Source organism: Adiantum capillus-veneris, chromosome 14 (genome assembly GCF_014529385.1).
Source record: "Adiantum capillus-veneris isolate H3 chromosome 14, ASM1452938v2, whole genome shotgun sequence".
Lineage (NCBI taxonomy): Eukaryota > Viridiplantae > Streptophyta > Polypodiopsida > Polypodiales > Pteridaceae > Adiantum > Adiantum capillus-veneris.
The window spans coordinates 159,638,991-159,650,975 of NC_140944.1; the positions used below are offsets into that span (position 1 = coordinate 159,638,991).

General features: G+C 41.3%; 1 protein-coding gene across 1 annotated transcript; it reads right to left on the reverse strand.

Annotated features, from left to right (window-relative positions):
* Positions 1 to 852: 852 nt before the first annotated feature.
* LOC147443467 (uncharacterized) lies at positions 853 to 1,455 on the reverse strand. Its single transcript, XM_086529508.1, has one exon. The coding sequence runs from the start codon at positions 1,453 to 1,455 to the stop codon at positions 853 to 855; it is 603 nt and encodes a 200-aa protein (XP_086385634.1).
* Between the last annotated feature and the right edge of the window lie 10,530 nt (positions 1,456 to 11,985).

Here is an 11,985-nt window from a genome sequence, read left to right on the forward strand (position 1 = left end):
CCCACCACTTGGCCCTTCAAGTTTCACTTATACCATAGGTGAAACCAACTTCAAGTTCCCTTTTTCCATGGGTTTCAACTTTGTTTAGGGCTCCTTCCCATATGAAGCTCATTCGTGTGTCAAAACCATGCCGGAATCCCTTGCCAAAAATGGACATTTTCCTAGTAATAGATCCACTGCTAAAACTTATTTTATTTTTATTTCTTGAGTTTGTACAGGGTTTAGCCACTTTTATCTTGCTAATTATGATCATTACCAAGATGAATTTGTGACAACACCCAACATTGTTATACATGCACTAGATCCTTCTTAGGCGAGAGGAGCTTCTTTCTTTTGGCTGATGGTAATGCCAAAATTGTGGTTTTAAGAGGGGACATAAAAAACATGCATCATATAGCCCTCCCCCTAAAGCTAGAGGTATTTTATGCCTCTAGCCATAGAAGGTGTTGTAATATGGTGTTTTGTGGAGTGCATTACACACCTGCAATCTTGAAGCAATTGAACAGTAGATGAGATCCTTTGATATACGAATGTTATATCTTGGACTTCTATCATGACCCTTTCCTTTGCCATGTAGCTGCCCTTTGACTGTTGCATCCTGTTTGTTTTTTAGCCCTTTTGGATGAATGATTGTATCCACCCATGACAAAAAATTGGTCTCCTCGACCCTTGAAAGACATACCCATGCATTGTCAATATCCGCTCTAACTGGTAACTTAAAAAAAAAAAAAAACTATGTACATGGTTGTTATCTTAGTCGGAGCTCAAATATGATGAGCTCTCCTCTGAACCAACCTTACCATTGATCCCATTAACATATGGTTGTGAAAGATGACAGTGGTAGGCCTTCAATCACCAACCATTTACTAGGGTCTGATGTACTTTACTATCTAAGTCACCTAGCTGGTTACTGCCATTTGAGAACCTTTGTATCACTACGAAAGGTCCCTCCCACTTAAGCAAGAACTTACCATCCTTTCTGCGATCAAAGCGATTGTCGTATCTGAGCACTAAAGATCCTTCCTTGATGTCTTTCTTGACAAGTTTGCGATTGAACTTCCTTCGCTTCTTCTCTGCCTGAGCCGCATAGTATTTCACTGCTGACTCTCGATCTAGCCCTACCCTCTCCAAATCAATGATTCTTCTCTCCACTTGCTTCTCTTGACTATCTTCTTGATGTGCCTTTAGAACTCGGAGGCTTGCTAGCTCCACTTCTATAGGTAGTAGTGTCTCTTGCCCGTAAACCAAGTGAAAGGGTGTATACCCCAAGGATGTTTTAAAGGATGTTCTATAAGCCCAAAGTGTTGTATCTAAGTGTTTGTCCCATGCCTTAGGATGTAAATGCACTTGCTTAGTGATGATTTTACATATAATACCGTTTACCTTCTCCACAAGACCATTGCATTGAGGATAGTATGGCGTTGAGTGCCTTCGCTTGATTTTCAACTCGCTCATCAATCGCCCGACTAAATCAGCTCAAAATATCGGTCCCCTATTGGAGAGAATCTCCAAAGGTGTGCCAAAACGGCAACAAATGCACTCAAAGATGAAATCAGTTACGGGTGAAAGCATGTATAGGTGGACCGCTTTTGCCACTATATAGTATATGGTTTTTGGGGTTGAGAAAATGGGTGGTTTAGGCGTTTGAAACAATGGGATTAAATTCAAAATTTATGGAAAAAAAGGGGTAAAATTTGATGTGTACTAAGTGAAAGCGCTTACTCATTAATGATCACCTCAAGGTACGTTCAAGCACTTAATGCAAATATTCTCTCGAGTCTTGTCTCTCCCACTCTGTCTCGCTCGCCCCCTCTCTCTGTCTCGCCAGCGCCATTCAGGTTTCTGATTCCCTCTTTCCTCCCTCCTTTGCGTTTCTCTGCTAACCGAAGCAACAAGCAGCAACATCACAACAACAGCAAGCAAATTCAGGAGGAGTACTTTTTGCTGGGCTGGTCATCAACTTCAGTAAAAATCCCCTGCAGCAGCAACATGTATGTGTCATCATGTAGCTTGAAGCATTCTATCTCGAATGTTGGTTGAATTTGAATGTGGCTGGTTTTCCTAGGTAGCATTTCCAGGTAGCATTGATCCATGTTTTAACATGATTCATGCAGATGTAGAAGCGTTGTATGCTTGTCTCTGAATGTGTGGCAAGATAACCAAAGGGGGCTTGGCCTAGTGGTTAAAGTGAATGGGTGGGTGCGTAAGGACCCAGGTTCAACTCCTTGCGATATGGTCTGCCCTCTGTTGGGTGGCAAGATAATCATGGATGGTAACTATTAATGATGCATGTGTAAGTTTAGAATTTATTTTTGGAATGTATATGCATTGTGCACATCTAATTGATCACCCTTTTGAATGCTTTATAAGAATGCATCATGCAACTTGAAGCATGAATGCAGATTTTATCAATTGTGTGTGCATGCTTATACGAATGCATCATGCAGGTTCAAGCGTGAATGCATTTAACTATTGATCTTGTATCTATGTGGCATTTGTGATTATTTCAGGATGAAGAACCAGGCTACAAAAGGACCTTAAGACTCTGACAAGGGTACACCTAGGAAGGGAAAGAGCTCTACACAGGAGTCGCCTATCAAAACAGGTTAGATGCATCTTGCATGCATTTCTAAAATTGGTTTTATGTCTTGTAAAATTTCTGAATTTTTTGCACATGCATGCTACAAAAATAACTTCCGAGTCCCCCAAGGGTACACCTAAGAAGCAAAATGTTCAGCAGGTTATATGCAGGTATTTCCCCCATGGATTCAATTAAAGTGTTGCTTAATTAGGGAAAAGTAGTGTGCACACCACTAGTAAATATCAAGTGGGTGAACACACTTTTTATGGGTACAGCACCACTGATAGGCTGTGTTGAAGTGGTGCACCTGCAACACCCTTTAAAGTTGGGCAAAAACCATGGTTGCATCACTACATAGTTATGCTGATATGGTGAACCATCTCTTAAAAGTGATACTGGACCACTTTAAAGTGCTGGGCAACACTAAAAAGAGGTAAGGTTCTAGTAAAAATTGGCGATACAATGAGTGCATCACTTTCCAGTGGAAAACCCTAACTATTTTGTGGTGAAGCATCACTTTTAAGCGAAGCATCACGATGGTGCACCACTTTTCAGTGGTTTTACATACTTTTAAGGTACCTAATAATGTTCTAGTTAAGAAGCACCACTTTTTAGTGGTAAACACAACTATAAAGTGGTGCTTCTTAACTAGAACGTTATTTGGTACCTTAAAAGTGTGTAAAACCACATAAAAGTGGTGCTTTTTAACCTCAACCGTATTTGGTTTAAAGTGGTAAACACCAATAAAGTGGTGCTCATCACTTTTTGTGGTTCAAATCACATTTAAGTGGTGTTTATAGTGGTGAAGACCACTATAAAGTGGTGAACATCAATATAAAGTGGTGCTCCTTAACTAGAACGTTATTCGGTACCTTAAAAGTGTGTAGGACCACTGAAAAGTGGTGCTTCTTAACCTGAACGTTATTTGGTATAAAGTGGTAAACACCAATAAAGTGGTGGTCACCACTTTTTGTGCAAATCACATTTAAGTGGCGGTGCGTGATGGTCAATCACTTTCAGTGCTGTAGAACCACTTTTTAGTGATGCTTTACAAAAGTGCAATAATCGTTAGTTCTGCATCTTTGCTAAAAGTGGTGGTTAAGTGCTTTTAAGTGATGAAGCTTTACAAGGAGATACCACATTCTATTGGTGAAGCACCACTTTTTAGGAGTGTAGCACTAGTTTTAAGTTGTGTACAAAAATTCACATCGGTGTAGCACAACTGAATAGTGGTTCAGTCCACTTTTATGTGTTGGAGCACCACTTTAAAGTGGTGAAGAAACTCCAAAAGGGGATGTATCACTAGAAAATAGTGGTGTAGTAGGACTTTTTAGTGTTACCTAACCAGTTTTAAGTGGTTGAGAACCATTTAGTGGTACACCACCACTTAAAAATTTTGCAGTACCACTGAGAATGGTGCATAAATCATTTCAACCACTTCTGATTTTTTATAAAACAAGTTTAATTATGGCTCATTACATACTGACATGCATTCTTTTATGTTTTTACAGGGAGGTGGACAGTACCACGAGTGGCCTTACCCACTCAAACAAAAGTTTGCTTCACCAATGAAGATTTTCATACCGAATATGGGCTATGCTTGGTTGGCCAGGATCCGAAGCTCCTATGTGATGATGATTTCTCAGATGAGGAGTGGCTTAGTGTATGGCTTTACAAGAGCCACCAAAAGGAGAAGATGCATTTAAAGGGGCTGAGGCCTGAAATGTATGAAGAATGTCTCCTGCTATACCACAAAGTATATCAGGGAGCTCCCCCAAACAACAAGGTAGGCGTGCATTTTGCACATGGATTTACTTGGCAGAAGTGCAAGGCCACTGAAGATTCTGAAGGTTTAGTTGCATGGGCTGTGTATGCTGAAGGTGTTATCAAAATGTTACGCCAACATAAAACTTTAAATGGGAAATTGGAGAAATGGAGGTCCACAAACGGTCCATGTCTTGGAAGCGAGTGGAAATTTAATGTAGAAAATATGCCTAATTACACTAACAGTACTGGCACAGGCTTTGACTGGAAGACATACTCAGGTGGACATCAATTTTCAGGGCAGGCTAAGGAGGAATTTCTAAAGAAGCGGGCCTTTGGCTCGATGGGAACATTTGGAATGTCAAATGTTTCCTCAACTACATTTTCTGCGTCAACGACTGATGAAGGCTAATGCTGCTGAAAAGTTAAAAGAGAAGCAACAATGTCTTGAAGCAATAAAAATTGCTTTAGATCAATCAAAAACAAAGAGAGATGAGCAGGTTGGTTTGATGCGAGGTGTCGCCAAGATCGTAGAGAGAATGAACAAGGATATGGAGGAACTCAAGTTGCATAAGGCTGGGCTTGTACCAAATGAGGAAGCAATGGAAAAGCTTGAGACCTTGATTCAAATCAGAAAGGAGGCTCTCAAAGACATGGGACTTGATATTGAAGTGCACAATCTCGATAACCTAGGTGAAGAGGTAGCACAATTACAGGTATGTAAGCTTGATTGATTCACCTAGTAGTAGTTGATATTACTTAAAAGTGGTTAAAATCTAATTAGGAAAAAATGGTTAGAGACCACTTTATATGGTAAAATACCACTTAAATGTGTTTATATAACACTCTTAAGTGGTACCACATAAACTGATGAAGACTCTTGAAAGTAATGCACAAACACTTATACTGTTTTATAAATTACGCAGTGCTATTTTTTTACAGGGTCAGCATGACACTTTGTTATGGGAAGTAGAAGTGGCGACAGGGCATCTTCGATTTGTGGAAACGATTATTAATTTGTTCAAGTCAAGAATGCCTATCCTTCCTGTCAGGCCGCATGTTCATTTGGGATCGGACAATAGCTGTGTGCAGTTAGGTGATTGTGTTGCTTGTGGGATGTCTATCATGCAGACTCTTGTTATCGGTGTCTACATGCTCCGGTGTCAACATCCGTATCACCCACTTTGTTTTGTAATTGCCTGTAAGTCTCCTAGCCAGTGTCTATTTCATGGATGTGAGTAACCTTTAAAAGATGCTTTGAAGCTGTTGGCACCTGGAGAGGCATACATGTGCTGGACGGGGAGCGACTCACACACCCATGAAGTGCATGCAAACACTACCTAGATCAACATAATGTCAATCGAGGACACATATGACATGATAGGCACACGGAGGAAATCTCTTTAGCTTGTAAGGCTGAGACCATCCTACACATACAACACTCTGGAACGCCAACTAAACCACAATCAAGAACCTCACTGCTCTCAACTACACCACCTAGCCACATACACACATACGGAAGGTAACTCACCCAATCATGCCAAATTCATACGAAACTTAAGGAACACCATCCCCTCACTAGGATACACCTGTCCCTAAGCTTCTACACTAAAAAACCTCACTCTAAACCCGTCTGCGGAAAACGCGTAGGATGACAGAGCAGAACTTTGAAAGTGCCTGAAACTGAAATGTATGAGTACCTATGCGTAGCTTATGTCGCCACGATTCTATAGACTACTAGCACGCAGAAAACAGACATCGTTTGATACACTTACGGCCACAAATAGCTCGTAGATGCGTCGGCGTGTGCGCTTCGTCTCGCGTGGAATGCTTGGCGTTGTCGCGTAGCTTTCCTCGGGACTACAACAATGGTGCAGTTGGATCTCCAATGTGTTGAGTGAGCCGGGCGTAGCGAGAGGATAAAGCTCACGCTCACTCTCTTTCTCTCTCACACACAGTAGACGGCAGCGCTAAAGGTTTGATTATGATAAAAGTCCTCTTACAAAATGACCTAGGTACCTTATATACTAAGGCTACCTTAGGTTTAACCAAGAATGGGGTTGAAAGGGTCAAATGGCTTTGTATTTACAATCTAGAAGTGGCATTGCACCCCGGATTTTGAAACGAGTAACTACTCATTACAAATGACGTTTATAGCCATAATCCGCAGCATTTCATAACTCGCAAAAGATAAGACTTTGGTACGAAACTTGAGTTATGTTGTGTTGTTGACCCAGCGGTCAACATTCCCCCCTTCTGCGTTCATGTCGTCCCCGACATGAATTGATTGTCGATGGTGATGTGGTCTTTGCTGTCGTTTTGTTGTTGTAAAGAAAGTATAGACTATAGCCTTTGCAGTAGCTTGTCTTGTTCGTCCAATCCGATGTACATAGTCTTCACATGACTCAGGAAAATCATAATTGATGATGAAATTTATGTCCTTCTCATCTACGCTCCGAGCTGCAGCATCTGTTTCTGTCATTATAGGTCTACTGCCAGATCTAAATTCAAAAAGAACCCAATGTTGTTTAACTTGACTCTTATCATCATGGATAGAGAAAGCTCCATCCATCACTTGCTCCAGCAAATCTGTCAATTTGGAGTATTTGTGATTCTCAGAAACAACTTCTACAATCTGTAGAATTGAGTGATTGGCTTTTGGATCTTGTGAGCCAATGACAAATTTGTAAGGATTTTGTAGAAATTGTATGGCTAAACCCTTAACTTATTTAGGCCAAGTTGCACTCCAATGCAAAGTCTGTCTGTCAGGCCGAATCCAGGACGTAATTAGGTTCAAAACCCTGCCGAGCATTTGATGCACATTATCAAGGACAAGATTTGGAGATCCTCTGATTACCCTTATGTCTGCTCTTTGTCATTGAGGACTTCTTTGTTCTTGAGTTATGTTGTGTTGTTGACCTAGCGGTCAACACTTTGCTATTGTTTTGGCTTCATCTGTTGCACTGCTTGTATCTTTGTCGAACCACAACAAGAACTATGATCCATTAGAGCGGACATCTATCATTGTAACCATTCATCTTTTGAGATACTCTGATTACTTTTATGTCTGCTCTTCTTCATTGGGGACTTCTTTGTTCCTGTGCAACCATGTTGTTAGTGTTGTCTGTAACTTTGTCATTGTAGGCCATTCTTCGACTCGCCATCGAGGAGAAGTATGCTATGATCTGAAATTGGTTCCCCAATTCATTTGTCAATTGATTTGAGTAGCATTTCCTTATTGTTGATGTAGCAGGAGTATGTACAAGAGGATGGTGATAGGTGTCTTTAGATTAGGGTCTAAAACCTGGATGACCAAAGGGAAAAAACCCGGTGGGAAAAAAATGGCTTTGGTATACGCTCTTATTGGAGTTGAGCAGTTGAACATGAAGTACATGAAAGGTGAGTGCTTGGGTGAAACACGAAAAGAGTGCCTGATGCAAGTGCCAATTATGGGACACTCTATATGCATATGAGAAATTTGTCACCAAAAGCATGCAATGTGAAAGAAGGAGATGATGGGTGTTTCGAGGAATAAATGTAGCACATGTGACATCAAAATATGTCTCAATAGCTTCCACCTTTCCAAGAAGGGTTGTCGACGTAGAAGTTTCTCCACTCGTATCTCACTGTGCTCAGTGCGTGAGTGTCTTTTGGACCTTCTCCTTCACTTCACCAGACTTAAGTACTTAGACTTCGACTCTTTTGCTCACCTATACTAGCATGAGCGACACAACGTAAATATGCTCAACTCTTCCAGCTTGAGCAATACCTAGAATAGCTAAGACGCTTATACCACAGAGAATATTACTTGAAGCTTTGGGACAAACACCTCACTCATTTTGTGGCTTAGCTACTCGATTCTGACTTGTATGACTTGTTGGTTGCATGTTGACACTGCTTTGTGACAAGTTCTTCGGCTTTTGTAGTGGCTGATGAGACATACTTCGTGAAGTTTCATCGTTTCCCTGTACCTTCTTGTCTTTGTAGTGCTCAGGCTTCTCGTCAGTCTTTTCTTCATGTGGATTATGGATTTTTTTATTTTTTCTTAATAAGAAACAAAGAAAATCTTAAAACAACTCAACAAAAGAAAAATCATTCAAATAGAAATCTAAATGCTATGTACACTATACACATGTCCCTAGGGGCTCATATATGGATTTTGTTCCCATACTTCTCTGTAACACTACTATGAGGGAATATACTCTAAATTTTGTCAAAAAATTATCACAATAAAACGCAAAAATTCAATGCATCTCACAAAACATTGCCCTCTAATAGTCATAATGTTAGGTCCGCATTCAGAATTCCTCCCCCCTTCCTATTTGGAGTTATCCTTTACGACAGTGTATCTCAAAGGGTATGTGTTGTGCTTGGGCAATTAAAAGTTGTGCCTATGCAAGCCTTACAATGTAGCCCTATTATGCATACACAGTCAATGCATGGAAAAGATTTATGTTGTGCAAGATGTGGGTATAAGCAATTTGCTTATTGGCATTTGTTGGCGAGGCTTCCTATTCTAAGCAATATAATGGTCTTTGAAGCTCCTGTATCGTTGCTTGATTGAATCGACGTGCTCTCTTCTAACTGTACTGTAATCGTAGGAAGAATTGTAAGAATTCAAGCGGCGATGCATTGACAGTAGTTTTGTTGTTCTTCTTTGGGACCCATTTCTTTGCGATTATTGGCTGTTTTGTTGCTGACGCTCGTTTGGGAACCCATACTTGCCCGTGCTTCGTTTGTGTTTGAAGAGACTTCTTTGGGATCCACCTTTTTGTTGTGTGAGTCGACAGTGGTCTTTGCTTCAGACCTTGTACGCTTGGTTGGGGACAGGATTCAGGCTTTGAAAGTTGATACTGTGGTTGTTTTGGAATCCAAATGAATTCCTGAATTATTTGTGCTTGAATCAACTTCTTTGGAGCCCAAACCTGAGTTGTGAAAGCTTGCAACTTTGTGATATTCTTACCCGTTCGTGCATGCTTTCCTTGTTTTTGTTTTGGTGTTGGATCTTGTGAGTTGTCATTAGAGATCTTTGTCTTCTTGATCCATATCTGGTTTTGGTCGATCTGGGTTTTTGGTATCCAGATTTGTCGAGCCTTTTGGCTTTGACTTGTTGTCCTGTTCTTTTGACCTGGCATGGTTGTTGCTGAAGGGGTTGGTGATAGTGATAGCCTGAGTTGATGATAGGGGATGTCGTAAGATTCATCACTATCGCTACTATCCTCAGCAAGGTTGACTTCTTGTACTTTCCCTTGATTTTTTGGCTGGTAGTGGAAAGTTACTGTTTGTTTGCTCGTGGGTGGTAGTTTCTTGGAGGATTTTTCTAGCCCATTGATTAGAGCATTGTTAGCTCGTTGCTCTGGTCGTATTCCTCCTAGCTCAGTCTTTGCATCCTTATTAGGAGCCCTGTATGAGGATGCTTGTGGTGGCTGTGTCTTCACCGAGGACTTTGGAATCCACTTTTGATGCACTTTATTCGTGTAGCGATTACATTGATTCCAGGGTCGTTGATCTTCTTGAAGCTCGAAGTGTTCTACAGAGTCATAGAACTCGTCGTCTTCTTCATCTTTTGATTCTCCACATTTCTTTGTTTGCTCCTTATTTCGAGAGCTTGTTGATGTCTGGATCTCTTCGTTTTCCTGGATTACACTCACTGCAAAATAAGGAACGACATCATAGCCATTTTCATCACAAAAATTTGTTGTGGGAGCATCTTCCACAGCGCACACGTCCAGAGTAGCCAAGATGTGTTCCCATCCAAAAGGCTCTAACTCTTCTTCAGGAAATGGTTCTGGGATATAGTCCATATCCTCTATAACCCGCTCTAGGATACATTCCTCATGTTTCAAGCTACCACATTGTGAAGCTCCACACATCCACAGTTCTTTAGGCTTACCTAACCAAGCTGGAAGTTCTGATCCTGCTACTGTGGCGGAATCAAACTCCTCTACTGGTGTTCTCATCACATCCCTATAGCTATGGTCCCTCAAGTTTATCTTTGTTATGGTTTCCATATGTCTCAGGTATATATGGTCATAACCCTAATCTTGGACCATTTTCAATTGTCGCATGAATGGTCTTCCCAGAATGATGTCATAGTTGTTCTTCTTGCCTAAGTCAACAACAGCAAAAGTGTGTTCATATTCAATGCCACAAGAAGTAACAAGTACTTTTTCTAGCAGTCCTAGGGGATTTTCCTTGTGTCCGCGTCTGCAAGCTGCAGGGTCATTCATGTGGATATCAAGGCAGGTTTTCCCCATTTTTTCCAAACCTCTTTGGTGGCAATGGCCACCCTAGCTCCACTGTCAAGGATTGCCATGGTTTTTACACCATTGAATTCCATAGGAAGGGTGGTGTTTCCATCTTCTCCCTCGTAATACTCGCCTACCTTGTTTAATGGCATTGGCCTAGTATTTAGTTGAGGCATTGCAAACTCTTTGATGCCTTCCTCGATTTGAGTCATTGGGGTTTTTACACCAAATTTCTCTAGACATTTACCCACATTAGCCCACATGTTTGGTCTTATTCTGAGCAACTCGGCTAACATTATTGTACAGGTGACTGGGGTAGATAGAATATCTACTAGCCCCTTTGAATCGATGGCCTTGCTGGGAGACAGTCTCTGTGATGGGACTGCAACCACATTTGACTTGGTCTCGTACTCTCCCATGTAGGACGCTAGTGTTCTTAGCGAATGGGGTTGACTATCCATAGATTGTACAGATCCTTTGTTGCCCCAATATGATCGCACATCTAGATTCATTTGAGATCCAGTCTCAAATTCCTCTATTGGTGGTAGAAACACTCCTCGTTCATCACCAGTCTTGTCTACTCGTCTTCTTAGGTCATTGGCTTCATTGGACTCTCTGACTTGTTTCCACAATTCGTCAAGACCATCTATCTCTTTACAATCCTCAGGTATAGCTTGGTGAAATCCCCTGGAAGAGTTATCTGTGGTATTCAGTACTATCCTTGGTTCTAGTGCTGGGTCTTTGAGGTTTGGTCTGTGTTCATGACTAGAATCTGACTCTTTTAGTTCCCAGTTTTGTGGGATTACTTGCGTAGGCATGACACGGATCACATCCTCAGGTTTTGCAACTGGTGGTTCTAGTAAAGCTTGGGCTGTCTGAATCATTCTTTGGCACATTTCAAACCTTTGCTTTTCTAGTTCCGCATAGGGATATGTCATCCACCAGTGTTCTTGGGTTTGGTTGTTTTTGAGCCTCACATCATAGGCTTTCAAGAGGGCAACTAATTTCTCATTAACCTTCTCTGCCAACACGGATCCTCCTAAACTAGCACTTCTCGGTTTCTCATCCGTGGATGGTTCTTCTAGAGGTTTAACCATCTGTGTAAGAGAAGGTGCCTCCTTTTCCTCATGTTGTTTTATCTTCTCCTCGGCTTTGGTAAACTTCTCAGCTAGGGATTTTTTCTCCCGTTCCCTGCGTGCTTTCATCCTAGTCTTTCTAGCTTTCCAACTATTTCGTTTGCTCTTGGTTTTCTGACTAGGTGCGTCTGTCTTTGGTCCATCATCTGTCTTTGGACTCGTGTCACTTTCCGTGTTCTTTGTCTCTGGATTCTCATCAGATTTCTTTTGGGCTTGTGCTCTCGTAACCACTTGAACTGGTACAACATTTTCATTT

Coding starts and splice junctions, on each gene's coding strand:
- LOC147443467 (XM_086529508.1), bottom strand. CDS start 1,455: ATGAGCGAGTTGAAAATCAAGCGAAGGCACTCAACGCCATACTATCCT.